This window comes from Myotis yumanensis, unplaced genomic scaffold (genome assembly GCF_028538775.1).
Source record: "Myotis yumanensis isolate MYYU_CA2020_CCGP unplaced genomic scaffold, mMyoYum1.0.hap1 SCAF_19, whole genome shotgun sequence".
Lineage (NCBI taxonomy): Eukaryota > Metazoa > Chordata > Mammalia > Chiroptera > Vespertilionidae > Myotis > Myotis yumanensis.
The window spans coordinates 25,499,070-25,527,048 of NW_027223770.1; the positions used below are offsets into that span (position 1 = coordinate 25,499,070).

At 61.6% G+C, this 27,979-nt stretch overlaps 2 protein-coding genes across 7 annotated transcripts; one reads left to right on the plus strand and one right to left on the minus strand.

The window, feature by feature from the left end:
* Nucleotides 1–2,291: 2,291 nt before the first annotated feature.
* On the plus strand, nt 2,292–24,977 carry SMTN (smoothelin). 5 transcript variants are annotated; one of them, XM_070400128.1, is made up of 21 exons: nt 2,293–2,447; nt 4,000–4,130; nt 9,047–9,195; nt 9,573–9,666; nt 9,759–9,837; nt 9,934–10,031; nt 10,948–11,316; nt 11,405–11,477; nt 12,050–12,109; nt 12,189–12,701; nt 12,887–13,059; nt 16,106–16,258; nt 16,350–16,425; nt 17,529–17,693; nt 17,786–17,848; nt 18,064–18,130; nt 19,214–19,387; nt 19,545–19,662; nt 20,181–20,332; nt 21,249–21,414; nt 24,644–24,732. In XM_070400128.1, exons 2-20 carry the CDS (start codon nt 4,080–4,082, stop codon nt 21,391–21,393), a joined length of 2,772 nt encoding a protein of 923 aa, XP_070256229.1. In that variant the 5' UTR covers nt 2,293–2,447; nt 4,000–4,079; the 3' UTR covers nt 21,394–21,414; nt 24,644–24,732. The 5 variants fall into 5 exon arrangements, with proteins under 5 accessions (XP_070256231.1, XP_070256229.1, XP_070256228.1 ...); XM_070400127.1 differs by lacking the exon at nt 21,249–21,414 and having other exon boundaries at nt 24,644–24,977; XM_070400131.1 differs by lacking the exons at nt 2,293–2,447; nt 21,249–21,414 and adding an exon at nt 14,937–15,029 and having other exon boundaries at nt 4,004–4,130; nt 24,644–24,977.
* A 202-nt stretch (nt 24,978–25,179) lies between these two features.
* On the minus strand, nt 25,180–27,884 carry SELENOM (selenoprotein M). 2 transcript variants are annotated; one of them, XM_070399251.1, is made up of 5 exons: nt 27,690–27,884; nt 26,432–26,467; nt 26,226–26,260; nt 25,628–25,706; nt 25,180–25,545 (listed from the first exon to the last, which is right to left on the minus strand). In XM_070399251.1, exons 1-5 carry the CDS (start codon nt 27,807–27,809, stop codon nt 25,387–25,389), a joined length of 429 nt encoding a protein of 142 aa, XP_070255352.1. In that variant the 5' UTR covers nt 27,810–27,884; the 3' UTR covers nt 25,180–25,386. The 2 variants fall into 2 exon arrangements, with proteins under 2 accessions (XP_070255352.1, XP_070255354.1); XM_070399253.1 differs by lacking the exon at nt 26,432–26,467.
* Nucleotides 27,885–27,979: the final 95 nt, after the last annotated feature.

The following is a 27,979-nucleotide window of genomic DNA, read 5'->3' on the forward strand; positions in this document are numbered from 1 at the left end:
AGGGCGCTGACTCATGCTTCCTGGATAAGATGGCATCTGGGTCACGTCGAGAGGGTCTAGACGGGGCCTGCCCAGGGGAAGGGGGCCTGGCTGTTTGCTCCTCCTCCTGTGGGACTGAACAAGTCCACTCCCCTCTCAGCACCTTGCTTTTCCCATGGGTAAAAAGGAGCCACCTGGCGAGGATGTGGGGATGAAAGAGGACACTTTTAAAAGAGTATCAGAGCCCCAGCTGGTTTGGCTCAGTGGAGAGAGCGTCGGCCTGCGGACTGAAGGGTCCCAGGTTCAATTCCCAGTCAGGGCACCTACCTGGATTGTGGGTTTGATCCCCAGGGTGGGTTTGATCCCCAGGGTGGGTCCCAGGTTCGATTCCCAGTCAGGGCACATACCTGGATTGTGGGTTTGATCCCCAGTGTGGGCCGTGCAGGAGGTAGCCAATCAATGATGATGTTTCTCTCTCTCTCTCTCTCCCTCTCTCTCCCTTCCTCTCTGAAATCAATATATATATATTGCCCTAGTTGCTTTGGCTCAGTGGATAGAGCGTCGGTCTGCGAACTGAAGGGTCCCAGGTTCGATTACCGGTCAAGGGCACATGCCCGGGTTGTGGGCTCGATCCCCAGTGGGGGACTTGCAGGAGGCAGCCGATCCATGATTCTCTCTGATCATGGATGTTTCTATCTCTCTCTCCCTCTTCCTTCCTCTCTGAAATCAATAAAAATATTTAAAATATATATATATTTTAAAAAAAAAGAGTATACTGGACCTCTCTAAATACGGGTAGAGGTGGTAGAGGTGGGTGGATGTGTGGGTAGTCACAGAGGATCCTCTAGAGGTGGTAGAGGTGGGGTAGAGGTGGGGTGGCACCCAAGTCTAAGAACCACACCACACATAACCAGTCCCCAAAATGGCACAGAGATGGCATCAAGAAACCCCGATCACAAAGATTCGAATCTCTTAAGCGGGCAGACCCTAAGTTCCTGAGGAACATGCGCTGTGCCAAGAAGCACAACAAGGAGAGCCTGAAGAAGATGTAGGCCAACCGTGCCAAGGTCACGAGCGCATGAGCAGAAGCTATCAAGGCCCTCGTCAAGCCCTAGGAGGTCAGGCCCAAGATCCCAAAGGGCGGCAGCCGTGAGCTCAGTGGACTTGCCTACGTGGCTCACGCCAAGCTTGGGAAACGTGCTGGTGCCTGCATCGCCAAGGGTCTCAGGCTCTGCAGGCCAAAGCCAAGGCTGAAACCAAGCCCCAGGCTCCGGGTGTGGCTGCAGCACAGGCTCAGGCTCAGGCTCAGCTGTGAGGACAGAAGGACTGATGTGATCCCTGGGCTGCTGTCTACATGGAGCTGGTGTCCTCCTGTGCTATGTGTACAAATAAACCTGAGGCAGAATCTGCCTAAATAAATAAACAATAAAAATAACATAAATGAGGTGATACTATTATTGTTTTTATTTGACAGACAGGACACCAGACCCCACCTCCCCGGCTCCAACTCCTTTTGGTCTCCATGGAGACCGGTGGGAGGCTCCCGGGTCTCCAGCAAGGGCGATGGAGCGGCTTTCCCCAGTGGGTCTGAGCTCTGGGGGTCCCCTGGCTGACTCCTTGTGTAGTCTTGGGGCATGTTGGCTTTCTCTGGGCCTCAATGTCCTCCATTTGTTGAATGAGAGTCTGAACTCCATATTCCCAATTTTGGGGATCCCAACACTGAAAGAGGCAGCTCCTGGAGGGCTTGGAAGGGAGACGCATGGCAGATGAGGGCAATGTCTGCGCCAAGATGTGGCGGCTGAGAGAGGGTTGCCGTGTCACTGATCCTGCTCCATCTGCGGGGATCCCTGAGATGCGCCAACATGGGGTCAAGATGCCGCCGATTACGCAGTCGCTCCTCGGAGGTGGCCCCGACCAGGTGTCCCCCAAAAGCAGCCTGGGGGCGGCGACCCAACCCAGCCACTGACGCGAGGAGGGGGCGGAGTCCAGGGAGGGGACGTGGTCTCGGGAACAAAGAGGAGGGCTGTCCCGAAGGCGCCGCGACGCGGGCGATCCCGCGCCTCTTACCCCGGCGCTGGGCGCCCTCCTGGACTTTGGCGCAACACTGCGTCCTCCTGCCGATGCCCACGCGACCAGCCCGGCCCCGGCGGCCGTGGTCCCACGACTACAACCCCCTACGCTACGGGCCCGCGAGGGGCGTGGCCGGCAAATTGAATTTCCCCAATGGGGCACGAGGGTGGGCGGGACCCGCCCCAGGGTTGGCTGGCGCGGCGGCGCGGGGCGGGGCTGGCCGGGCTGCTGGCGCGGCTGGACAGACAGCCCTGCCAGAGTCCGGAGGACGGTTGCGGCGCGGGCCTGGGATCCCAGGCGTCACGCCTTCTGCCTGACCCATTCCTAGTCCAACTGTCGGATCCCGAGCCACCTACCCTGACCTGAGCCCGCGCGCGGCTGGCGAGCCGGACTGAGAGGTGGGTGTGCGGACCTCCGGGTCCCGGAGTGGAACCGGGATCTCTGGGCGTGGGTTCTGGGACTCTCAGACCTGGGAGCCCCCACCCGTCCGCGGGGCTTCTAAACCCTGGGATAAGGTTCGGAGGCCAGGAGGCTCCACCACCTCCACTGGGCGGGGGGTGCAGACACTCCGGGGAAGTTCCCCCATTCCTCCGAGGTCCCCCACAATCGCCAGGAACCCAAAAGTGTGCGACAGAGAGTGTGGGCCAGCAGTGGGAATACCTGAGGAAAAGGACTTCCTACAACCCCCTGGAAGCCCTAGATTACGGATTAGGGACCCCTGCCCTCAGAAGTCATGGAGGTGGGGGGAGACTCAGAGTGTCCACAGAACCTAAATCTGGTGATGGGTGACACTCTTGGGGGTGCGGGGTTTACCCCAACGTAGGTAGATAAGAAGCAAGGACTCCAACAGAGGGAGGGTGGCAGGCTGACATCTGTGCGAGCCGACAGGGAAGGGAAAAGCCAGCAGCAACTTGAACTGGCAGGGTCCAGCGAAACCAACAGTGTTGACTGGGACCCTGCCCACCACCCCCAGACCCATTCACCGGATTGGGTGACTCAACAAGTGACTGTTCTGGGGACCGGGAAGGGTTGAGTGAGGGATGAATCAACAAAATGGGGGAATCCTGGGGCCATTTCGGTCCCCATACATTAACTAAGCACCAGGCTGTGGACCCTCCGATGCCAGGAAAACATTGGGGCTGCAGGAGGGAGGAACGAGCTGCACTGGGGGGCTGGGCCAGGATGTAGGGGGCTCCTTTGATGGGTAATGATGGGGCAGAAGGGGGCTGTCCTGAGTCCCCGGGGGCACTTTGGAAGGGGTCTTCAGAAGCCAGAGGCAGCTCAGATTTTCCCCCTACCCTCTGGGTCTTTGGGATCCTCCTCCCCCCCGCCCCCTGGGCAAATCCAGGGTCCCCTCTAATCCTCAGTTTGTCTAAGTCCAGAGGTTGGCCGGGTCAGTTTCTTAAGACCTTTCTGGCCGGGGAATTGGATTATTAGTGTGTGAATTTAGCAAAAGGAGCTGGGTGCCTGGACCCCTTGCTTCAGGGCAGTTGGCATCAGGGGGAGGGCAGAAAGGGGAGGCGTGGAGAGGGCTGTTTACAGAGGGCTGTCCTCGGGAATTGAAAGACAGGGTGTTACCTTCAAGGCCTAAGTCACCAAAGGGAATGAGAGTGGCAGTAGCAGCGAGGACTTGGATATGGGCTCAGCCCACAGCCAGAGGCTGAGCTTTTGGGGGGTAGTGGAGCTGGGCAGGCCCTGGGGGTGGGTGGGTGGGGCAGGAAACTGTGGAGTCTGGCGAGCACCCCCTGGTGGTGATCACAGCTTGGGTGGGCCTTGCTGGGGCCCAGCTTCTCAATCCAGTACACTACTCTAGGGCAGAGGGCAACTCCCAACCAGAAGCCACATCACAGTTAGCAAGGATAGGACAGCAATGAATGATCATGGGTAAGAGGGGAAACTGAGGCACTGGAAGAGGCCCCCGCAGGCCTGACTTATGTCTGTCCCCTGCAGAATTCCCTGAGCTGGTGTTAGGTGCCACGGGCACTGAGGATCTCACCAGGAGGGGACGCACGGAGCTAGGGGCCAGCAAGATGGCGGACGAGGCCTTAGCTGGGCTGGATGAGGGAGCCCTGCGGAAGCTGGTAAGTGGCCCCATCGTCCCCAATGTGAGGCCAGAGAGGCAGGGCCTACTAGGCTACCTCTCATCGGACAAGAGGAGGTGATGGGGTGCGGGGAGGAGGAGGAGGGCTCACGGGAACAGAGCTCGGCCTGTTCCACATGGTTGATGCAGAGGCCTCCGTGGCATATGCCTGTCCGTGCCAGGTGCTGAGGCCTGATCCCGCCCAGCCCCCCACGGCTACCACCTGTTTAAACAGTAACTTGCTCAGGACTCACCCATATGCAGCCACAAGTGTGGGGAGGCTAGATGGGGCTCTTCCCGGCAACAGCCGGGGCACTGCCCACCCCTGGACGCTGGCCCCATGATAATAGCAGCAGATGCGATGAATAATGCCAGGGCACAGCAGGGGGGCAGGCTGGGTGCTGGGCACACCATCTCCCAGAATGGACACAGCAACTCTGAGAGCAAAGAGGACTCTGCCTCAGAGAAGTGAAATCACCCGCCCAAAGGCACCCAGCTGGGAAGAGGGTGTGCCAGGATCCAAACAAACCTCCAAGGGGACCCTGGAGAACCTTATGAGCTGTGACTTCTAGTGTCATTGCTCCACTCTGAGCCTCAGTTTCTTTACCTATAAAATGGGTGTGTGGACCTAATATCTAGGTCTGAGAGTTGGCACGGGGATGGAGTGAGGCATGGGTCCAGATCTTGAGGCGGAAGGGTGAGCCCAACCTATCCCCTTTCCCCAGCTTATTCCCGAGTACCCTAACCCCTGCCCCCCACCCCACCACGCACAGAGAGGCCGAGGGGCATTACAACAGGCCAGGCATGTGCCCACCAGCAAGGGCAGAGAGCAGCTGAACTGGATGAAGGACCAGAGCCCCAGCCCTCCAGCCCCTGACCCTTGTCCGGGGAAGAAATTAAAGATTTACCTTCCCTGGGAGAAGGCAGGTGACCCACCCGCCTCCTTCACCATCATTCCTCTGGAAGCAGGGGATGGAGCCGGCCAGCCCAACCCAGCCACTGGGCAGTGCCCAGCCGTTGCCAGGATCTACCACGGCCTGTGTGCCCTCAGACCTGCAAACACCTTAGACTCGCCAGGTGTTTGCCAGCGCCGCTGCCCGCCGCGCGCAGCCTGGAGGGTATGGGCTGGGTTTCCAAAGGTCAGTTCGACCTCCATTCAGGAAGTCGCAATGCTAATGGAGGTCGGCGAGGCCGAGCCTCCCAGCGAGAAATCCAGGTCCCCGTGCAGCTCCACCTCTAGGAGTTCCCTCCGGGGCTTGGGGTCCTCCAGCCGCCACCCGCTCCACCCGCTTGGGATTTGGGCGCCGGAAGAGTTTCAGGGAAGCCGCCGCGTGGCTGCAGCCGGCCCACCCCTATCCCCCTCCCCGGGAAGGGACTCCTAGGACCCCGCCCCTCACCCCTGGACCCTGAAGCCGCCCGAGGTCTCTGCCACCCGGGCCGGTGCCTCCACCGCGGGACGCGCGCATAGCTTCTCCCCGAGGGTCCCGCCCCGCGCGCCGGCCCGGCCTCGGCGGCCTCGTGGCAGGAACGGGGGCGTCCCGATCCGGACTCCTCCCCGCCGGCCCGGGCCTTATAAGGGAAAGCTGGCCCCCGCCCCGGCGTCGGGCCGATTCGGGGACCCGGGAGCCGCTTCCGGCCTGGGCTCCCGCACATTCCTGCGGCCGGGCGGGGACTGGGGCTGGATGGGGGCACCTAAGGACGCCGCGGTCTCGGGTTCGAGCTCGGACTCCGACATTCACTCACTCACTCGCGGGGAGGCCTGGGGGAGCTGCTTGCAATCTGTGAACCTCGGTTTCCTCCCCGTGGCGGAGGCTATGAGAGCAGCCGGGCCCTGCTGGTGTGGTTCAATGGGTAGAGCGTCAGCCTGCAGACTGAAGGGTCCCGGGTTCGATTGTGGTCTAGGGCATGAATCCCCAGCCCCAGCCGGGGAGCGTGGGGGAGGCAGCCAATCCATGTGTCTCTCTCACATCCATGTTTCTCTCTCTCCCCCGCTCCTTTCCACTCTCTCTAAAAAAAAAAAAAAAAAAAAAAAATCAATGGAAAAATGCCCTCGGGTGAGGGTTAACCAAAAAACAGCAGCCGGTATCGCGGTATTTCCCGTCTGCCTCCCCCTGGGCGCCTAGTGCGGGGCTGGGGGCGGGGCGTGAGGCTGGATGGGGGCGTGGCCTTGGAAGGGTCGGCGGTTCGGGAGTCTGCGGGCCACCAGCGCCCCCTGGCGAGGCCTCGCTCCACTGCCAGCGGGTCCCCCAGATGGGAATGAAGGAAGGCCCAGTGCAGTGGGTCTCCCCCGTTGTGCTAGTGGGGAGACGCCAGGGCCTGTGGGGTGCCCCCAGCAGCGAGGGCAGAAAGTACCCAGAGGCCCGCCCCCTGCCCAGGAGGAAGCGCCCTCCTTCCTCCCCGGAGAATTGCACGGGGCAGGTTCGGAAACGCCCCATCCCTTTCCCCTTCCCCCTGGTGGACAATGGCGCTTTGTACTTCCTTCCCTCCCTCCCACGCCCCCTCCACACGCAGCAGTGGGGCCAGAGGGGCCCCCAGGGCAGGACACACAGCAGGGACACTGGGGGCGGATCTTGGCCTCCAGGCCCAAAGGAAGGGTCATGTTGGAGGGTGGCCAGTGGAATGAAGTTGTTCATCCCCCAGCCCTGCCCTACCCACTTGGGGGGGCTCAAACGGAGGCCCCCGTTTTCCAGATGAGGACACTGAAGCTCCCAGGTGTTGCAGAGGTGGCCAAGTTTGGGCTTTTTTTCAGGGACAAGGACCCCACCTCTGGAGGAAGGGCGACCCAGAAGACAAAGGGCTAGTCATTACATCTAAGCCTACTTACCTCCGCATTGGGGGGGCTGGATCTGCTCTTTTCTGGCCCCCACCTCCAAGTGTACCCCAGAGGGCTCTGTGCCTGAGGCAAGGCCAGGACTGGGAGGTGGGAAGGTGAGCTTCATTCTCCCTCCCTCTGCTATCATAGCCCCCTCCCCCTTAGACCTGTTACAGGTATCTCTAGTCCAGGCTAGAAGGGGACCCCAACACACTGTCAAGGCCCTCAAGGTACCCACCGTGGCAGACAGACCCCAGCAACAGACCTATCCTCAGCCCAGGGCAGACCCTGGAGTCAGAGAGACCTGGATTCAAATTCTGGCTCAGGTCATTTGACCATAAGCAAATCGCTTCTCTTCCCGGAGCCTCAGTTTTCCCATCTGTCAAATGGGAGTAATAAAGTGCCAGGGTTTCTGTGAGTTTAGGACAAGTGAGGGGCTCAGCACAGGATCCGGCATACAGATTCTTCATAAATATTCCTGATACCTGGGTGTCTTGTACTCATTTGCCCTCAGTTCTCCCTCCTCCTAAGTGTCTGGGGGGGTGATGCTCACTGCAGCTGAAGCCGTGGCAGGTGTGGGGGTGGGGAGACTAGCTGTCCCCATCCCCACCCACCACCCTGAGTGGGAGGCATTGTTCCATCGGGCACGTGAGAAAACCAAGACACAGAGGTTAAGGACATGCCCCTGACCACCACGCCAGGACCAGACTGCTAGAGTCCGCTGGGAATTCCGGCCCGACCCTCCACAGATTCCCAGGAATGTGGAGCCTGAAGGAACCCGAAGTGACTCTGTCCCGGGTTTCCCCTGCTCTGTTCAGATTGGGACAAGTGAGCTCATGGCTCAGTTGGGCCAGCGCACACTCCCTGCTGAAACCTACCCCCCACACCCCATAGCTCCCCCATGGAGCAGGAAGGCATGATCAGGGAGGAGGCTAGAAAGGAAGGGGGTAGAGGGCCCTACTCCTAAGTCAGTGATGGCGAACCTTTTGAGCTCGGCATGTCAGCATTTTGAAAAACCCTAATGTAACTCTGGTGCCGTGTCACATATAGGAATTTTTTGATATTTGCAACCATGGTAAAACAAAGACTTATATTTTTGATATTTATTTTATATATTTAAATGCCATTTAACAAAGAAAAATCAACCAAAAAAATGAGTTCGAGTGTCACCTGTGACACACGTGTCATAGGTTCGCCATCACTGTCCTAAGTGATTTGGGGGTGGGGGCAGAGGAAATCACCTTTTCTATACTTGTTCCCGTCTGGCTCAGACCCACACTGGAGGCTTATCTCTGCCATTATCTTCCTGGGGGCCCTGGGGCAAGCACCGTGGGGGGCGGGGGGAGGCCACACGATTGGCTGACGCTCCCCAGATAAGGGAAGGTGCCCTTTCCTAGACCTGGTTAGACCAGCCACCCCAACTTCCCAGGGACTGAGAGGCTCAGGAACCTGTGGGAGCACCTGTCGTCCCTGGACACCCTGGGTGAGCCCTAGTGCATGCACTGGGAGGGTGGCCCTCCCACTCTGGGCCCTTTCACCCCTTCAATGGTGGCGAGGCCTGGCCAGTGCAGGGAAAACAATAGCCCCTGCCTCAGTTTCCCCATCTGTCCAATGTGGGTGAGGCTGCCCCCCCACTCCCCCCCCAGCAGGGCTGTGGTACTTTGGGGCTAGACAATGGGAGTCTCTCTTGCTCAGCTGCCTGAATCAACCTTTCTTCCCCAGGGACACTGTTAGGGGCCCAGAGGATGGCCTCCCTCTTCCTCCTCCTCCTCCCATAAGTCCCTGGCTCTCAGGGGTTTGATGAGTGGCTCTGAGAGGCAGGAGTCAAAGGAAGGCGTGCCCGGCTTAGCACTTGGCCCAGGTGGCCAATTGCTGGCTGCCCACTCTGTGAATCATGGCGGGCTGTCCAAAAGCCCAGGCTTCGTGAGCTGGGCCTCCCCCAGACATGCTGGGTGGGTGGGCGAGCGGGCCCGTGACAGGCCTGGGGCAGCGGGTGTGGAGACAGATCACTCATTGTGCCACAGGCCGAGCCGTGGGCAGCTGGTGCCCGCCCTCCGCCCCTGGCAGCCCAAATGACCTGCCTCTCGCCCCCGCCTGCCCTACAGTTGGAGGTCACCGTGGATCTGGCAGAGCGTCGGCGCATCCGCTCGGCCATCCGGGAGCTGCAGCGGCAGGAGCTAGAGCGAGAGGAGGAGGCCCTGGCATCCAAACGCTTCCGTGTTGAGCGGCAGGACAACAAGGAGAACTGGCTGCAGTGAGTGTGTGTGGGGGGGGGGGGGGCGTGGACATGCAGGTGCGGGGAGCATGTGCCAGGGCTCAGCTCAGGTGGTGCAGGCAGGCACATGGGTGTGCACATGGCAGTACAGGCGGAATACATAGGGATGTTTGTGGGCATGGACCACATGCCAGTCATGGTGTCCCGGCCACGCCCATGCGGACAGCATGTCTGAGTGTGCGACATTAGTGCTCACACCCACGGGCATGCAGGCACCAGCATGTAGCCAAAGGGTTTTCATAGCTCCATGCCCCTCTGCCAAGGTTCTGGGCACCCTGTCCTGGCCCCTGCCCTCAGCCCACATCCTCCATGACCTGGCCATGGCAGTGGGAGTGACAGGCCTGCTATCCCTGCAGCTCTCAGCAGCGAGACGCCGAGCAGCGGGCTGCTCTGGCGCAGCTGGCAGGGCGGCTGGAGTCCATGAACGATGTGGAGGAGCTGACTGCGCTGGTGAGGCCCAGGCCAGGGCAGGGGCTGGGGGCAGGGCAGGTGAAGCCCTGGACTCCGTGGCCCAATCCCTGTGGCCCGCCTCTCACCCACAGCTGCGAGGGGCCGGTGAGTATGAGGAACGCAAGCTGATCCGGGCTGCCATCCGCCGTGTCCGGGCCCAGGAGATTGAAGGTACGTGCCTGCCCTGGACCCCCACCCCCACCCCTCACCCCTGCTGCCCGTAGCACCACCCGGCCACTCACCTGAGAGTTTCCCTCTCTCCCTTAGCGGCCACCTTGGCTGGGAGGTTGTGCGGTGGACGTTCCAACAGAGGCTCCAGAGAGGACAGCAAGGGGCAGGCCGCACAGAGGCTGGAGCGGTGTGAGGTGAGAGGTGGCCAAGGTGCGAGGAGGGCCCAGGGCCCTGTGCCCCCAGATGCCAATAGCCCAGAGCACCTGTGTCTTTGCTAAACTGGTACTTGACTGAAAAGGGCCCCCAGCAGTGTTTGGGGGACACTAGGAGTCTATCTCAAGGCTCTGCCCACTCTCCCAGGCACCCTCTGGCCATATGTCCCCCCCCCCCACTTCCCAGTTGTCTATACCCAGGCCTTCCCCCCAAAGCCAGCCTGCCCGCACTGCTCCCAGGTTCCTGTCCGTTTCCCATTACCACCCTCGTTGACCTCCCTGCTGCCCTTCCACCCTCACGCCAGCCATTCGGCCTCCACTCAGCACACAGGGGATCCCCCAAAATGCAATCTGACCCTGGTACCTCCCCGGCTAAAACCTGTCTTGCAGCTGCCCCTCCCCCTCCAGACAGCCCACATCCTTACCTTGGCCTATAGGGCCGGCATCGCGGGCCCGAGCTGACTCATGGAGCACTGTTCACAGAGTGGACTCTGTTCTCCAGGGTGTGGGGGGGAGAGGTCAGGCCATGAAGGTCCCCTAAGTGGCCAGCAGAGGCGGCTGGGTCCCTGGCAGGACACCCACCCTCCCCCCTGACTAACCAGGCGGAGGCCAGTGTTCAGGGACCTCCGCTCCAGGGACCGATTGAGCCTGGGAGTCCCCAGAAGGTGTCCTGCCGTCCCCACCCCCTGGCATTTGGATGTGGGTTCTCTGAACTGCCCGTGACTAGGCAACACCAAGATGTTGGGAAGGAGGGTCAGGGCTGCCCGTAGCGTGCCAGTGCCCACGCCGGTGCCAGTGGGTCTGCAGGAAGCCGTGCCCGGCTCCTCTGCTTTGCATGCCCTGCCCTGAGCACCTGCCAGCCGGGGAGCCTTGGCTGCATCCTGTGGGTCCTCCGCAGGCGCCAGAGCCAGAGGAACGGGAGCAGCGGGCAGAGGTCCCGGAGCCACCCCCCGAAGTCACCAGTCGGGATGTGACCACCGTGACGCTCCTGCTGCAGGTGCCCCCTGGGAGCACATCCAGCTCACCTGCCTCACCTGACAATTCCCCCCCGACTGCCTCTCCTGAGCCTCCGCCAGAGCCTGCCGAGGCCCAGGGCCCTGCCGCTGAGGCTCTGCGTAGCCCCAAGCCACCCCCCAGCCCGCCCAGGGCCGCCAGCCCACCCAGGGCCGCCAGCCCACCCAGGGCCGCCAGCCCACCCAGGGCCGCCAGCCCTGAGCCCCAGGAGTCTGCAGCCCCCCGCAGCCCTGAGAGACAGGAGGTCAACGAGGTGAGTCTGGATGATGGGGAGGGATGCCAGGCAGGTGGGCTCCTTGGTCGGGGAGTCAGGCCCTGCCCATGCCGTGTCTCCCCTACAGCTCCTGCCTGCCCCCACAGAGCCCCCTGCGGCCCAAGGCCCCGCCAAAGGCCCTTCCAGCACAAAGAGAGCAGGTGAGGGTCCCAGCAAGGGGAGCCGCGAGCATCTGCCTTCCCTCTCTCTGGCCTCTCTTTCCCTGCCTGGGAAATGGGCTCTGGTGCCTAGACAGCTGCAGCCTCCTCAGGTCCAGGCAGTCCCCGACACTCCTCCCACTGGCCCTGAGGTGTCCCCCCCCTCCCACCCATGGCCAGAGGCCTCCCTGCAGCCTTGAAAGGCAACGGGCCTCGGGCACATTCTTTTCCCCAATAAGGGAGTGCGCCCATCTCCCAGCTGCAGCGTGGGCAGTGCTGGCCAGAGGGGGTGTCCTCCATCCCCATCTGCAGGGAGGATCTGGGCACCCTTCCTCCCGCCCACGCCTGGCCCCAGCCCCCAGGAGTGTCCAAGTCATCCTGGGGTCAGTGCAGGAAGTAGGGGGGGCTGTAAGAGAGAGGCAACTGAGTGGGGAGGCCAGGAGCTGTGGGAGGTGCAGGGAGGGGTTGGGAGGCTGCAGACGTGTAGAGGAGAAGACTATGAGAGGTGGACCCCCATCCACTCTCCTCTTTTCCCCCACCGGGCTGCTACTGCCTCCTGGTACCGTCAAACCCAGCTGGACCCCACCCCGGCCAACGCTCCGTGCTCAGCCCCCGCCAGCCAGCCCAGAACCGAGGTACTGCCTGTTCCACTACCCCAGGCTCTGGGCAGTCCCTGTGCCACCCAGCCACTGACAGCCCTCCTGCCCCTTCTAGAGCCCACCCCTCTCGCCAGTGGACCTCCCTCATTCCAGCGGGCCGGCTCCGTGCGGGACCGCATGCGCAAGTTCACGTCTGATTCTCCTATGGCTCAGGATGGCCCACCTCGGGCAGCTCTAGGTCCCTCGACCCCCGCAAGGCTCCCGGGCTCCTCCCACGTCAGCACCACCCCTGCCTCCTCCTCCAGCCGCTCCTCCACCCCGGGCTCCAGTGATACCTCCTCCCGGTTCAGCAAAGAGCAGCGAGGAACAGCCCAGCCCCTGGCCCAGCTTCAGAGCTGCCCCCGGGAGGAGGGCCCCAGAGGGCGGGGCTTGGCTGCCAGGCCCCTTGAAAATGGAGCAGGGGGGGCCGGGGCCTGCTCAGAGGAGCCCGGTGCCCTGCTGCCCGTGGCTGTCGGCACTGCCGAGCCAGGGGCCAACATGAAGACGACATTCACCATTGAGATCAAGGATGGCCGTGGCCAGGCCCCCACAGGCCGGGTGCTGCTGCCCACAGGCAGCCAGCGGGCAGGTAGGCCTCCCCGCGGCTGGAGACGAGTGCCTGCAGCTGCCCAGCCCTGAACCTCGGACAGGTGCTGCGGCCACGGCTCAGGGTGTCTCCAGAGGGGGTTCTGGGAGCGAGGGGGACATCATCCACCGGGGCTGCCGCTGTCCTCACCCGCCCTGATCTCTACAGTAGCCTCTCTCCCCTTCCAGAACTGACGCTGGGGCTGCGGGCGCCCCCCACCCTTCTCAGCACCAGCAGTGGGGGCAAGAGTACCATCACCCACATCAGCGGCCCTGGGACACCGGCCCGGCTGGGCGCTGTCACTCACGTCACCAGCTTCAGCCATGCCTCTCCCGGTGGCCAAGGAGGCCGCAGCATTAAGGTGAGCCCTTCCTCACCTCTCCACCATCACCAGCCACCTCACAGAGACTGCTTCCGGGTCCAGGGCTGGAGGGTGCCTCTATCCGCGCCTCTTCCACCGTGCACGTGGGAAACTGAGGCCCAGAGAGAGAAGGCGGCTGCCCACAGGCCACAGCCAACTGGTGGCACAGCTAAGGCCAGACCCTAGCCTCTCACCCACTAGCTGTCTCAGAAACGTATTCTGTTTGCCTTAAGCTCCCCACATGCTGATCTCTCATCCTTCCTGCAAAGTTGGTTGGTTCGTTCCTAATGAACAAACGGGAAAACTGAGGGGCAGGGAGCGTGGCACAGGCGGGCCCCCTCTTCCTGTGGTGGCTCCTTCCTCACACTGGACCTCAACTCTGAGGTTCAGAGCTGCTCATCTGCTCATCCAAGATCAGCCTGGCCCCTTAGAAGATTGTAGATTAGCGATTAGCATCTGCGTCAACATTTCAGGGGGAGGGGGTGCTGGGCAGAAGCATTGAAGGGGGACAGATAGGTGGGGAGCGGGGGGGCACCAGTCAGGTGAGGCAGCAGCCTAGCAGGTGCCACGGGAATTGAATCCCTTGCACCCTTCCATTATTCATCCCCGAGCCCGGGATCAGCTGGCTGGGGGCTCAGCTGGGGAAGGAATCCCCAGCAGGCCACTCGGCTGCCCAGGTAATGCCCTCTGTGCTGCACCGGGGACTAAATGGGACTTTGGCGGAGGTGAGGTAGCTAAAGACAGCTTTGGGCCTTCTCAGGGGTGACAGGGAGAGGGTGGGGAGGGCGAGAAGGCAGCCTTCCCCCATAAAGCAGGGAGCGAGGAGGGGAGGGGAGGGGATGGCTGAGGCCCTTGGGGAGGGTGGGAAGTGTCACAGTGAGCCCTGGGTCTGATACCACCACCTCGCCTCAGTTTCCCCATCTAGAACCAAAGGAAAGCAGATAACGCGCCTATCGTGTACTTGCTCAGAGTCTGTGGTGGATCCAAGTGCCTATCTCAGGGAGAAGGCACCTGCTACAGCAGGTTGCTCAACATCCTGCCTCTATTTCCCGCATCTGTTCAAGGCTTTCTGAAACAGCATGGCATGAGGGCAGAGGGGTGCGAGCTCTAGAGTCCAGCAGACTGGATCCTCGCAGCTAATGCACATGGAGGCCCGGGCAGGCCCCTCCCTTGCTCCTTGCCTCAGCTGTCCCACCCATGGGGCCAGGGACCCTGGCCTCGGGCATCCTTCCCAACCCGAGCACACTTGCTGGGCTTCGGGCGTGATTTCTGCAGGGCCAGGGCCAGGCCTAGCGGTCCAAGTGCTTAGGCAGGCCACCCCTCCCCCAGGCCCCCTCCACAGGCAGCTCAGAATAGGTTTCTATTTGGGCTGCAGCCCCAGCTGGCGGGTGGAGGGCTGGGAGGCCAGCAGGGGCGGGGCAGGCCCACTGCCCTTGCCTTCGCCCTCAGACCAGCTGCAAAGACTCTGACATACCAGCCAGAGGCAGCAGTCCCGGCCACTGTCCCCATCGTCACCCCGCCATAGAGCCCCCGCCAGCACCATGCCGGGGGTCCCGGGGCCTGCGTCTGAGCTGACCGCAGCCCTGGAGGAACGACTGAGCCGGGCCTTGGAGGAGCTGCGGGCAGTGGCTGAGGCCGGCCGGGTGGCGGTGACCCAGGCAGCCGAGGAAGCCGTCTCGGCCGTGGAGCCCGTGGCCCGGGCCACGGAAGAGCTGCGGGCAGAGACGGCAGCGCTGAGCCGGCGGCTGGATGCACTGGGCAGGCAGGTGGAAGTGCTGAGCCTGCGGCTTGGGGTCCCCCTCGTGCCCGACCTTGAGCCTGAGCTGGAGCCCAGTGAGCTGCTCCTGGCCGCCACCGATCCCGAGGCCCTGTTCCAGGCGGCCGAGGATGCCGGGACCCCGGTGGCCCACCCGCCTGCCTTCAGCACCCGCCGCCGCTCCTCTGCTGGTCCTGCCCACAGCAGCAGCCTCGTAAGTCCCTCTGGGCCGGGGGGTGGGGAGGCTCCGAGCCAGGCTCTGCTTCTGCTGAGTGACCTTAGGTGGGCCACCACCATCTCTGAGCCTCAGTTTACCTATCCGTGCAAGGGACTGAGGCACGAATGCTCTAAGACGGAGGCGAGAGGGTATGGGCTCCTGGCCCTGAGGCACTCGTGGTGACTTCCCCGGCAGCCCCTGGCCAGGGCCCAGCCCCCAGCTTCACCCCCACCTCCTGCCCCAGCCAGGGCGAGCCTCCCTGAAGCAGCTGCCACCTCAGCTCTCCTTACCCTACAGCAGACAGCGAGGCCCTGCCAGGAGGGGAGGGACTGCGATCTGGGCTGGGGACTTGTGTGCAAAGGGCTAGGGAGATGCCCTGGGTTGAGGCTGGAGGCCCCTCAGAGGGTGGTTCCCAGTGGGTGGCAGAGAGGACTTGGCTCTGGGCAGCCCCAGGCAGACACCTGGTCGGGAGCCTATGGGCCCTGGTCCAGCCTCCTCGGAGTGTATGGGGGGGTGGGGGGGTGTAAGTGCCGGGGGTGGAATGTGCTGCCTGGGCACTGGCCCAGGAGTTCCCAGGCCTTGGAAACTGGCAGGACAGAGCACAGCCTGCCTAGGGCTGGCAATGAACCAGTAGAAAGAACTCAGCTTCAAGCATTAGGCTAGCTTTAGCTCAGGCCCCATGCTGCATTGCGCTCATAGACAAGTCATTCAGCTGCCTTGAGCCTCAGTTTTCCCTTCTGTTAAATAGGGACAGTAGCCCTCGCTGGTTTGGCTCAGTGGATGGAGCTTTGTCGGTCTGCAGACTGAAGGGTCCTGGTTTTGATTCTGGTCAAGGGCACATGCCCAGGTGGCGGGCTCCATCCCCAGTAGGGGGCCAAAATCCTACAACGAGGCTCTCAATGCCTCTTCCCTGAGCCTGACACCAACATGGCCATCCTCGGGCGGGCAGTCTGGCTGGCTAGTGGCTATTTCCAGTGCTGTGCCAGCAGCTGCAGGGCCTGGTGCCGTGTCCATGGGGGCCATGTTGGTTTCAGCCAGTCCCCTGCTTAACTTCCATGCCCTCCCCACCCCAGATGGAACCAAAGCCAGCAGAGCCCCCCTCTGCTGCAGTGGAAGTGGCCAATGGCACTGAGCAGACCCAGGTGGACAAAACACCAGAGAGGCGGAGCCCACTGAGCACCGAGGAGCTGATGGCCATTGAGGATGAGGACATCCTGGACAAGATGGTACAGCCAGATCCGGTGGGATGGGGCGGGGGGGCGCAGGGGCAGGGACCAGCAGGCACCAGGTGGGCAATGACCAGGGCTCTGTCTGCAGCTGGATCAGACGACGGACTTCCAGGAGCGGAAGCTCATTCGGGCTGCGCTACGTGAGCTCCGACAAAAGAAGAGAGGTAGATAGATAGCCAGCTGCCCCACCAGATCCAGCTACTCCCTTCCCCAGCTGCTCCCTCACCCTGGAGTCCATTCATGGACACACCAGCTCAGTAACCGCCCTACTCAGCTTCTTCCGTACACCCAGCTGTTCCTTGGCCTCCTTTCCCCAGCTACTCCCCTCCCTAGCTGCTTGTCTCCCCCCCACCCCCCGTCTCTCCGGTTACTGTCCCCAACCAGTTTCTCTTCTCCTTCCTAGACCACGTTACTCTCTCTACCAGCTACACCTCCTTAGATCCAATTGCTTCTCTCAGTCCTGTCAACCACTCCTTCCCTGAATCCAGATACTCCTTCTCCCAGCTGCTCCTTTCTCCTTGAGGTCCATTGATGACCACCTTAGTCTCGACTCCCACCCAGCTTCCCCTTCTCTGGGCAAAGCTACTACTTCCTCCATGAACCTAGCTATTGTTTCCCTCGGATTCTAGATCCATTTGCTTCTCCAGACACTCTCAGTGACTCCCTCTCTGAGTCTAGCTGCTTCCTCCACGGCCCACTGATGGCCACTCAGCCTCTGTCTCCACCCACCGACTTCTTCTTTGGGCCTAGTTACCCCCTTTGCCACCTTCTCTCCCAACCACTGTTACCCTGGATCAAATCGCTTCTCAGGCACCTCCAATTTCTCCCTCCCCTGGATCTAAATATGTCTTCCTCTAGCCCTCTCCTCCCGGTTAAGACCCACTTGAAGGCCCACTCAGCTACGGCCCTCACCCAGTTTCTCCTTCCCTGGACTCTGCTCCTCCCTAGATCTAGATACTCCCTCCAGACTCAGCTACTGAGTTCCCTAGGAACTCCCATTTTCGGATCCAAATACTCCTCCTGTGAGTTCAGCTCTTCCATATTCCCTTGTTTCTTCTGGAGCCCATCACCCCCATCCCACACGCCCCCCACTCCCTGCCAAATTATGGCTACTCCCTCACCCCTAGCCACTCCTTGTACCCCGTGTCTTCAGTGTTTCTAACAAGCTGCCCTCCCCCCCATTTTATGTGCCCTGTGTGCCCCTGCGTGTGTGCTGTGTGGGTGATGGGCGGCCCTTCTGGGCATGCCCGGGGCATCTCCCGCCCAGACCAGAGGGACAAGGAGCGGGAACGGCGGCTGCAGGAGGCGCGGGCCAGGCCAGCGGAGGCCCGGGGCAACGTGGCCACCGAGACCACCACGCGGCACAGCCATCGGGCAGCCGACGGCTCAGCTGTCAGCACTGTCACCAAGACCGAGCGGCTCGTCCACTCCAGTAAGGAGCCAATCGGGGCTCAGGGCGGGGACACGCCCACCTCCCTGGCCCCTGTGCTGCTCACATCCTTCCTCTCGTCCCTGCCCTTCCAGATGATGGCACACGGACAGCTCGCACCACCACGGTGGAGTCGAGTTTCGTGAGGCGCTCGGAGAGTAAGGCCACCTGGCGACGCCCTGTGCCTACCTGCCCGCCCGCCTCCTCAGGCTCTTCCTCGAACTCTCTCTTCGTATTTCTGTCTGTGTGTTTCTCTGTCCAGTTGTCACTTTCTCTTCTCTGCCTGTGGCTACTGCCATTTCTCCCCAGACCTCCACCCCATCTCTTCACGTCCAACCCGGCCTCACCCTGCTCTTGTTCCCTTTTCTCGCAGATGGTGGTGGCAGCACCGTGGTACAAACCAAGACCTTTTCCTCCTCATCATCCAAGAAGATGGGCAGGTGAGCGCAGGTACCCACCCCCAGACCTCAGAGAAGTCAGCATCACAGGGACCTCACTGCACACCCATTCCACAGACGGGTAGACTGAGGTGCTGGGGGGTAATAAGGCTAGAGTAAGAATCAGACCGCTTCTGCTTGCCTTGTAGTCTCACCTAATCCTCAACTGCACCACAGGGGAGGCCAGAGACTTGTGCTCCGGGTCACACAGCTCTGAGTGGCACCAATAGCACTGAACTATCTGCCTCACTGAGCTGCCCGGTGGCACTGCCACTTCCCGGTGTCGGCCGACCACATCCCACGTCACAGAGCACCCGTGAGGGAGGGGGACACCCCTCTATCTATGTTACAGAGATGTCAGGGCTGATAGAAAGCAGGGACAGGAATCAGGATTCAGGCTGGGAACCAGAGGGGTCCAGGGACTGAGTCAGAGAGACCTGGGTCCCCCAGTTCCTGCGCTGTCCGCCAGGCCCTCTGACATCTGAGGACTGGGTCCTCCGTTTCCTCATCACTATGATGAGAAGGGTCCCTCTCTTCTCTTGTAAAGATTTAAGTGGCACACAGGACAGGCTCAGTAGACATGAGGTATTCTTCTTTTTTAACCCTCATCTGAGGATATTTTTTTCATTGATTTTTAGAGAGAGTGGAAGGGAGAGAGAGAGACCGATGTGAGAGAGACACATTGATTGGTTGCCTCCCGCATGCCCCCAACCAGGGCTGGGAGCCTGCAACCTAGGTACGTGCCCTTGCCGGAATAGAACCCCGGGACCCTTCAGTCTGCAGGCCGACATCATGAACTATTGTTATTGCTACCGTTACTATTATGCCAATCATCATTAGTTGATAGTGTCCAAAATCTGAACTCACCTGGAACTTAACAATACCATCAGCCTTCTCAGAGAACTCCCTGGAGGCCAAGTCTGTTGTAAAGAACTTGGCTCCCATCTTCTGTTCGTTTGCGCCTCGGTGTACTCCTCTGTGAAATGGGTGTGATGAGGCGACCTCCAGTGTAGGGTGTGGCCTGCGACCTGGCAAGTAGGGTTTGAGGCTTGGGAGCACCCTAATAGTCGCCTCCCCATCCCCCAGTATCTTCGACCGTGAGGACGAGACCAGCCCGCGAACCAGCACCCTGGCCGCGCTGGAGAAACGCCAGGCCGAGAAGAAGAAAGAGCTGATGAAGGCGCAGAGCCTCCCCAAGACCTCTGCCTCCCAGGCGCGCAAGGCCATGATTGAGAAGCTGGAAAAGGAGGGCGCTGCGGGGTGAGCAGCGGAGGGTGGGGACTGGGGGTGGGGTCTAGTGACCAGAGGGGTGGGGGGTGGGCAGCGATGGGCGGACAGAAGCGGTCCCCCTATAGTCCTGTGATCCAGATCCCTATACTACCCTTGCCTCTCTCCCCCACCCCCCACCCCCCTGCAGCAGCCCTGGCGGACCCCGTGCAGCGGTACAGCGCTCCACCAGCTTTGGGGTCCCCAACGCCAACAGCATCAAGCAGATGTTGCTGGACTGGTGCAGAGCTAAGACGCGTGGCTACGAGGTGAGGCCAGGCGGCGGGCGGCATCCCCAGCCTGCAGCTGGGCACCTGCCTCTTGGCACAACTTTCTCACCGACCTGTACCCTTCGCAGCCAGCGTGCTTGGCAGTGAAGATGGGAAGCCCTCTCTCTAATGAGATGTGGCAACAAGCTCAGAGAGGGCACAAAACGCGCCCTAGATTCCAGAATGGGTGGTTAAGTGGCAGGGCCAGCCCCTAACCCTTGGAATCCCCTCCTCCGTGCTCTCTCTGGGGGGCACTGGGAAGATTTCTATAAGTAAAAGGAGTGATGGGGACATGGCCTTCGCTGGGTGGTGCTGGGCCTCTTGGTCGCGCTGTTCCTATAAGTAGCAGCCGTGCGAGGGGACAGACTAAGTGGGAGGAGGCTCATGTTCCCACTGCTCACCTGCTGTGCAGCCTTGGACAAGCTGCAGGGCCTCTCTGATCTCTAAATGCCAAGATCCTGGGGGTAGAAGGCCTGTGGGGGAGAAGGGGGTTGACCGCTCCTCCCACCACCCCGTAGCACGTGGACATCCAGAACTTCTCCTCGAGTTGGAGCGACGGCATGGCCTTCTGTGCGCTGGTGCACAACTTCTTCCCCGAGGCCTTTGACTACGGGCAGCTCAGCCCGCAGAACCGGCGCCAGAACTTTGAGGTGGCCTTCTCCTCCGCCGAGTAAGTGTGGGCCTCAGCCCTGCTGGTGTTGGCTGGGCGTCCGGGGCTGGGCCTCTGGGCCAGGCCTAGTTGCTCCGAGGCCCCCCCAAAAGCTGGCCAGCTGCACTGTCAGACAGTGGCTGACCCGGTTCCCCAAGAAGCCCCTGTCCTTCTCCATCCCGCCCACCCGATGCCGAGTGTGCCAGGTGCCCGCCGGAACGAAGGAGCCACAGGCCCGCCTACCAGCCCGGCCAAGGCCCACCAGGTGGCCCTGTCCATAGCCCCTCCATCCTGCCTCTGCCCCCTTCTCCCTTTCTCTGTCCTCCTCTCCTCCCACTATCACCCACCAGAGCTTCCTGCTCCCACGGGATCCCAGCTGGAGATTCCAAAAGGGGGCTCCTGGCCCGGGCGCCGTGCCCGCCCAGCCTATATAGGTGTTGCCAGAGGCTTATATAGGAGATCAGCAAGCCCTCCACTTTGGAATCGTTGCCCCGTCTGCTCACCTCACCCTCAGCACCCTCTTCCATCTGTCTTTCTTCTCTGCCTTTCTCTTTCTGGTTCTCCTCTCACGCCTCCCTCACCCCCCCTCCCTGGGGCACAGCCCTCCTCTCCAACCTGGGGCGCCCACGTCATCGCCCCCCCACCCCGCGTCCCCGCTTGCCCCAATAGTTCTCTGCACCTGTGACTGGTCTGGCCCCCCACCCCTGTCTGCATCGCACACCATTAGTGATGGGTAGTGAGCGGCACGTCCACGATGGGGTGGGGGCATGCGGGGGGCTGGCAGACTGCGGCACTGAGAATGTAACTGAACTCATGTCTCTGTGTATGTGTGTGTCTCTCTGTTCTACTCCCCTCTCTCTTCTCTGCCTCTCCCCCCTCTCCCCCTCCCCCCCGGGCCCCGCCTCCCGGCCCCTTCCCGGCCCCCTCCCCTCCCCAGGACCCATGCGGACTGCCCGCAGCTCCTGGACACAGAGGACATGGTGCGGCTTCGAGAGCCCGACTGGAAGTGCGTGTACACGTACATCCAGGAGTTCTACCGCTGTCTGGTCCAGAAGGGGCTGGTAAAAACCAAAAAGTCCTAACCCCTGCTCGGGGGCCCCACGGTGAGAAACGCCTCTTCGCCCGCCCGCCTCGCCCGCCGAAATCTGCTCCGTGGGGGCACAGAGAGAGGTCTGGGAGGGGGGTGGTAAAGGCAGGGGGGCCCTGAGAAGCGCCAGAAGGAGCCCTAATTAGGCAGTGGTGACCCAGGTGAGCAGGGCTGAGATGGAGGAGGCACAGGAGGGACCCTGGGGAGGCACCTGGCCCAGCCTGCAGGTCCGGGACAGCTTTCTGAAAAAAGCGCACACGGGGCTGGAATAGGAAGGACAACGTTCAGGCTAAAGGAGGGAAAGGGAGCCCCAGACAACGGGGTGAGCCTATGGCCCGGGCTGGGAGCAAGAGATGGAGAGCATGGCACCCCCGGGAAAGGAAGGAAGTTTAATCTGGGCGTGAGGGGAAGGTGGGGGCCATGGTCCGGAGAGGAACTTCCTCCTAAGGACCAGAGTCATCTAAGTTTTCCAACAGAGGAGGGATGTACATGGTCTGATTGGCATTCTAGAACAATCCTCGAACGGGGGATGGGGAGAAGGGGGTGGACTAGATAGCTGGAGAAGCTTAATGAGAAGTAGAAGGACAGGCTTCTTGATGGATCCAGTTGGGAGGCAGAAGGTGGGGGGAAGGTCAGGGAAGCCTCCCAGGCCTCCACTTTGGGCACCGGGGACTTGGGGGTGCCATGCTCCATGCTGGGGAGCTCAGGACCTTGGTCCGTTTGACGGGAAGATGTTCCTGGTTGGGGTCCTGGATCCCTCAGCCAGCTGCGGCATTTCCTCTCTGGTCACCTCAGCTCAGGGCCACAGTAGAGAATTCCGATCCTGAGCGGACTGGCCATTCCAGACCAGCTCCAAGGGGGAGAGGGGCAGGCTCAGAGTCCCAGGGGGCTTAGGCCAGAGCTGGGCCAGAAACTGGAGCTCCTGACCCCTCCGCCCCCCTCCTTAGTGGCCCTTTACCTGCCCCATCAGGTTTCCTACCCATTTTGTAAAGAAAAGAAAAGACAGAGACCCAGAGGGAGCAAGGGGATTGAGTCAGGGACAGAGCTAGAGGTGCACTAGATGCCCCTCGGGGCCTGGAGCCATTGCGGGGGGGCAGCCCACACGTGCACACAGACTCAGAGAAGCTGCGCAGGTGAGGAGAGGATGAGCTTGGTGCTGTCCCCAGGTCATATATGGGCTTGGGAGCTGCTGCCCAGCAGGCTGGCCTGGAAGGAGAGGGGCCAAACCCGGCCAGGATCCAGCTGGAAAGTGTGACTCAGCTGTGTTGTTGCTCAAATTGCCTGGTGTTTGGCCTGTCACTAGGGCAGCTGGAGCCCTGAGCCGTGAGTCCCAGTGTCAACAATGGCTTTATAAGGTCTCCAGGGAAGACACCAGGGGTGGGAGGGAGTTCCACATGGGGGGTGGGGAGGCTGGGATCCCTGGGGAGATAGCCACAGCTGGGAGAAGAGACAGAAAGAGGCTGCCTCCCATCATAGTACAGCTGGGAAAACAAGCCCACTCTGGGGCAGGCTGACCCCAGGGGCACACAGCACATCACCCACAGAGTCAGAACTTCTCACTCATCCTAAGTGCTTCCAAGGTTTCAAATGAGGTCAAGAATGACTATTCTGTTGCTATAAAGATGGGGAAACTGAGTCACAGAACAGGGCAGGGCTTTGTCTAGCATCCACAGCTGGTCAGGAATAGAGCCTGGCCGGATGCAAAGGTCGCCTTCCTCCCAGGCTGCTTCTCGGAGGGAGTGCAGTGAGCTGGGCGTAGGCCTCAGCCCTGCCATGGTCCCAGGTTTGACCTTGAAGACACAAGAAAGGAGGTGTATGGCACCCCCGGGAAAGGAAGTTTAATCTGGGTGTGAGGGGATGGTGGGGGCCATGGTCGGGAGAGGAACTTCCTCCTAAGGACCAGAGTCATCAAAGTTTTCCAAACAGAGGAGGGATGTACATGGTCTGGTTAGCATTCTAGAACAATCCTCGAAAGGGGGATGGAGAGCAAGGGGGTGAATTAGATAGTTGGAGAAGTTTAATGAGAAGTAGGACAGGCTTCTTGATGGATCCAGTTGGGGAGGCAGAAGGGGGGTCAGGGAAGCCGCCCAGGCCTCCAGTTTTAGGCACTGGGGACTTGGGGGTGCCATGCTCCATGCTGGGGAGCTCAGGACCTTGGCCCTGTGGTGTCTTGGGAACAGGGGCACTTCCTGCCCGTATGCCTTCCCGGCCCAGGGAAACTCACGCAACCCTGGCTGAGTGCTTACTGTACACCAGGCCAGGCGTGGCAGACAGGAGGGAGAAAGGCAGAGGCGGGACTTGCTCTGGGAGAGGAGGGAAGGGGGAACCAGGGCACAAACTACAGCCTTAGAGGTTTGACGCTGTCGGTTGCTTAGTAGCTGCAGCCAACTCACCCCAGAGTAGGGAGAGGGCTCCTGCTGTCGGGAAGAGGGGGCTCCAGGCAGGTGCCAACACCCTGGGCTGGGGGCCTGGGCCCCATCAGGCCTAGCCCTGCACATAATGGGGCTTAAACAAACGACTCTGTGATTCGGTCTCCCTGTCAGTAAAGAGAGCCAACACTCTGGAAGATGGACAGAGCGTGGTCCCGCCCCCTGAGCAAGATGTAGTTGGTCTTGTCTATATTGATTGGAACCCTCATCTGCCTCCTTTGCTCAACCAAAGGGGGGTAATAAGGGTTAAAGAACTGCCCCTCCCCCTCCAACCCACATTCCTCCCTGGCCATCTCTCACAGCAGGGTTGTCCCCTGGGGCAAGGACAGGGCTTGGAGGGGTGGTGTGCCTTCAGCCCTGCGGGAGGTACCAGGCCAGAGAACTGGCAGATGCCGGGGCTCGGAGTGTCACTGGGGCAGGCCTGGCTGCAGGGAAAGATTTGCCAGGGGAAGGCCCCCCAGGGTGCAATGGCCCTGGCGTGTGCCACCAGGGTGAGCAGGGGGTGGCCCTCCAGAGAGGAGTGGGAGGGGTCTGTGGTCAGGACCTCCCCAGGGATGGAGTTAGAGACCTGTACCCCACACCTCCCCCTCCACCAGCCTGGCCTCGCTTCCCGCAAAAGTGCCTCCAGGCTTGGATGAGTGGAGCTTGGGGCTCCCTGCCTTCTTGGAAGGCTCCCCCATCCCCCCACCTTCTCCCTTCAACCCACAACGGAGAGTGGAAGACCAGCAGGCTTTGGCAGTGAGAAGACCTCACAGTAGGGGCTTCACCCCTCGAGCCCCCGCCGGCGCTGACCGCCGCCCTGTGCCCCTCCCGCAGGATGCTGGTAGACTGCGTGCCCCTGGTGGAGGTGGAAGACATGATGATCATGGGCAAGAAGCCCGACCCCAAGTGCGTCTTCACCTACGTCCAGTCGCTCTACAACCACCTGCGGCGCCACGAGCTGCGCCTGCGCGGCAAGAATGTCTAGCCTCCCGCCCGCACGGCCTGGGCCCGTCCCGCCCGCGGCCCGGCCAGCCGCCCCCACCGTCCAGGCACCCTCCCTCCCTCCCCGCCCCGTGCGCCTGCCGCCTGCCCACCGCTGCCTGGTCTGTCGCCACCCCCTCCCCGGCATACACAAGCGGCGTTTTGATAAATTATTGGTTTTCAAGGACCCTGGCTCCGTCTCTACCTCTTTGCGGGGGGGTTTGAATGGATGGAGGGCAGCTCGCCAAGGTGCGCCGACTTGCCCCCGCGGGGAGCTAGGCAGTTGGGGATCCTGCGGTATTTGGGGTGGGGGGTCTCCCACTCCCCACCCCCCTCCTGTACCCATCCCGCCCCCACCCCCACCCGCAGCAAGGAAGGAGTCGAGTCTCTTTTAAGACGGAAGGGGATTTAGTGGCGCTAAAGGGGGATCCGTGGGAGGGAATAACGGGGAATTGAGAGGAACCCTCAACTCCATCCCTGCCGGCTCCGGGGCGGGGCTTCGGCCCTCAGCGAGGGAGGGGCTCCCGGGACGCTGAGCGCTTCATTGGGCCCCCAGGGCTCGGGCGGGGGTGGGGGTGGGGGGCGCATTCCCCGACCTACAGGTCCCCACGGTCCGGATCGCCTTCGGCGGGCCTCGCGGGCGCCCGCAGGTACTCAGGGGGCACAGGCTCGTCCGGCGACGCCTTGCGGTAGAAGCCGAGCTCCTGCACCAGCGCGTTGATCTCCTCGCGGGTCATGTCGCTCAGTGGGATGCGCTGCGGTGGAGGGACTGGGTCAGCGCGCCCCGCCCGGCTTTCGCCCCGCCTCCTCCACGCCCATCGCCTCCCCAGGCCTCACCTCCAGCTCCTCGTGGCGGTGGCCCAGCAGCACGAGCTCAGGGTCGGCCCCAGGCAGGTGTTTCATCTCCAGGTTGTGGCTGGAGAGTTAAGGTTGGGTGGTGGCGGGACAAGGCAGCGACCCCCATGTACACGTGAGGAAATGAGGGTCCCAAGGAGTGAAGGGCCCTCCTCTCCATTCCTGTGTCTGTGACAGTCAGTCCTCATTGGTCAGTTTCTTTTGTTGTTGTTTTGTGGGTTTGTTTTGTTTTGTTTTGTTGGAAGGGAGAGGGAGAGTCAGAGAGAAATATCGATGTGAGAGAGACACATCGATTGGTTGCCTCCTGCACGCACCCCAACCAAGGCCAGGGAACCTGCAACCGAGGTACATGCCCGTAATGGACCCAGGGACCCTTCAGTCCGCGGGCTGAACTGGCGAGGGCATCGTCAGTCGATTTCATTTGCCTGCCCAACATGAAGACCACCTCGGAGTCCTCTGGGCAGCCACTGCCCACCAGTTCCACTTGTCATCCTATCCGTGAAATTAAGCGGAAGGAGAGTCTCCCAGCTTCCCCCCCCCCCCCCCCCCCCGGGCCCTCCCCAGCACGGAAGAAGGATACTAGAGTGGGATGTCCTGGGTGACGAAGGCCTTCACCTGGGGAGGAACCAGAGCGTCAGACCTCCACCCACTCCAGGTCCCAAAGGGGAACCGAAGCCTAGTGACCCAAGCCTAGAGTTCCTCCCCGACCGGATCACTGGGACCACGTTGCCCACCCCCAAAAGGCTCAGGGGAGACAAAACTGGGGATCCCTTCCTTCCAACTCACCTCCTTCAGGCGATTCAGCTGTCATCCACCACAGGTCTGGAGGGCGACAACATGGGATAGGTCAGGAGCAACCTCACACCTGCCCCAACCATGTCCCCAAGGCCACTGCGCTGCCATCTCCCAGGTGGGACAGCCTGTGGATTACCCCTAGAGCAGCAGTGCCCACGGTGTGGAGGTGGGGGCCTCTTGTAGGCAGAAGGGGGAACTCTGTATAGATGGGGAAACTGAGGCCTGGGAATACCAAGGGAAAAGAGGGCAAGGCCAGAGACCAACCCCAAGGGCACTTACGGGTCTTTGGGACTCTGGCCTGCACATCTGGCTGACTGTTGACTCACTCGCTCTCAGTGCCCAAGAGAAAGAAATGATCACCTACTCCTCTCAGGCAGTAGAGACCTGGGCCTCGATTTTGGCCCCTTGAGCCTCAGGGTGGGACAGAACAGAAGGAAACAGCTCAGAACTGCCCTGGGCACTCACCTGCCATCTGGTCCCTACCCTGCTGCCAGCAGGGTTGGCCCTCCCTGCCACGTGGGGCCCAGCCCTACAGACCATCTGGTAGCTTCCCCAACGTGGGAGGATGGGAGGTCCCCTCCCCACACTCCCTAAAGGTATAGGGGCACCTCCCAGCAGGATTCCAGACCCCAGGACCACCCACTGCAGTCCTCCCTCTTCCTCTTACCCCTCCATTTGTCAGAAAGCCAACTAAGGCCCAGAGAGGGGCTGTGATGATTCATGTCACACAGCAAGACAGGGACTCTGGTGGGGGATTTCCTGGCAGGGGTGTGGGGTGGGGAGGGCTGCTGCAGAGTAAGTATTGGTAATGAAGCTCCTAGGCCCCTTCTCTGGCTCCTGCATGGGGGGAGGGGGGCACCCAGAAAGCCTTCCCTCCCCCAGGCAAAGGGAGAGACCATCAGGAACTGGAGTGGGGGAGGAATTCCAGGAAAAAGTGTATCGATGGGGCTTGGGGGAGGGGGGGGGGGTGGCTCCAGAAGGCAGATTTGGGAGAGTTACAGGCCAAGAGAAGGGTTAGGGGACAGGGTCAGTGTGTCTGGGACCCACCATATGGTAGGGAGTTGGGGAGGAGTTCGGATTTCTAGGCCGCAAGATCGAGTGTCTCGGGCTTCCACGGTAGGTGCTAGGGCGTCCTGAGGCTTCGGAGTGAGAGGGATGGTCCCGACCCAATGGGGACCTGGGAGTCGGGAGAGTCCTGGGACCTGAACGGGGCGGTGGTTCCCGGGCTGGGGGCCGCCGACGCACTCACCTCCACCCGGGCTCGGGCCAGGCCATGCAGACGGTTCCAGTCGGGCCGGAAGGTGGTGGTAGCGGCCGTGAGTGCCGCCAGAAGCAGCAGCACGGGCGGCGGAGGCAGCGGGAGGCGCATCGGGACCCGCAGGAAGGTAATCCGAAAGCTGGAGGTGCAACGCCCGGCCGCAGCGCCACGTCTGGGCCTGCAGACTAGCCCCGCCCCTGCAGGCTAGCCCCGCCCCTGCTCGAGGCCCCGCCCCGCCCCGCCAGGGACCACGCCCCCAGCTCCGGGTCCCCGCCCCAGGG

Coding starts and splice junctions, on each gene's coding strand:
- SMTN (XM_070400131.1), top strand. CDS start 4,080: ATGGCGGACGAGGCCTTAGCTGGGCTGGATGAGGGAGCCCTGCGGAAG. Junction 10,032..10,947: donor AGAGGCTGGAGCGGTGTGAG/GTGAGAGGTGGC, acceptor GGTCCTCCGCAG/GCGCCAGAGCCAGAGGAACG. Junction 12,110..12,188: donor CCAGCCAGCCCAGAACCGAG/GTACTGCCTGTT, acceptor TGCCCCTTCTAG/AGCCCACCCCTCTCGCCAGT.
- SELENOM (XM_070399253.1), bottom strand. CDS start 27,809: ATGCGCCTCCCGCTGCCTCCGCCGCCCGTGCTGCTGCTTCTGGCGGCA. Junction 25,707..26,225: donor ACCCAGGACATCCCACTCTA/GTATCCTTCTTC, acceptor TTAACTCTCCAG/CCACAACCTGGAGATGAAAC. Junction 25,546..25,627: donor ACCGCCACGAGGAGCTGGAG/GTGAGGCCTGGG, acceptor CCTCCACCGCAG/CGCATCCCACTGAGCGACAT.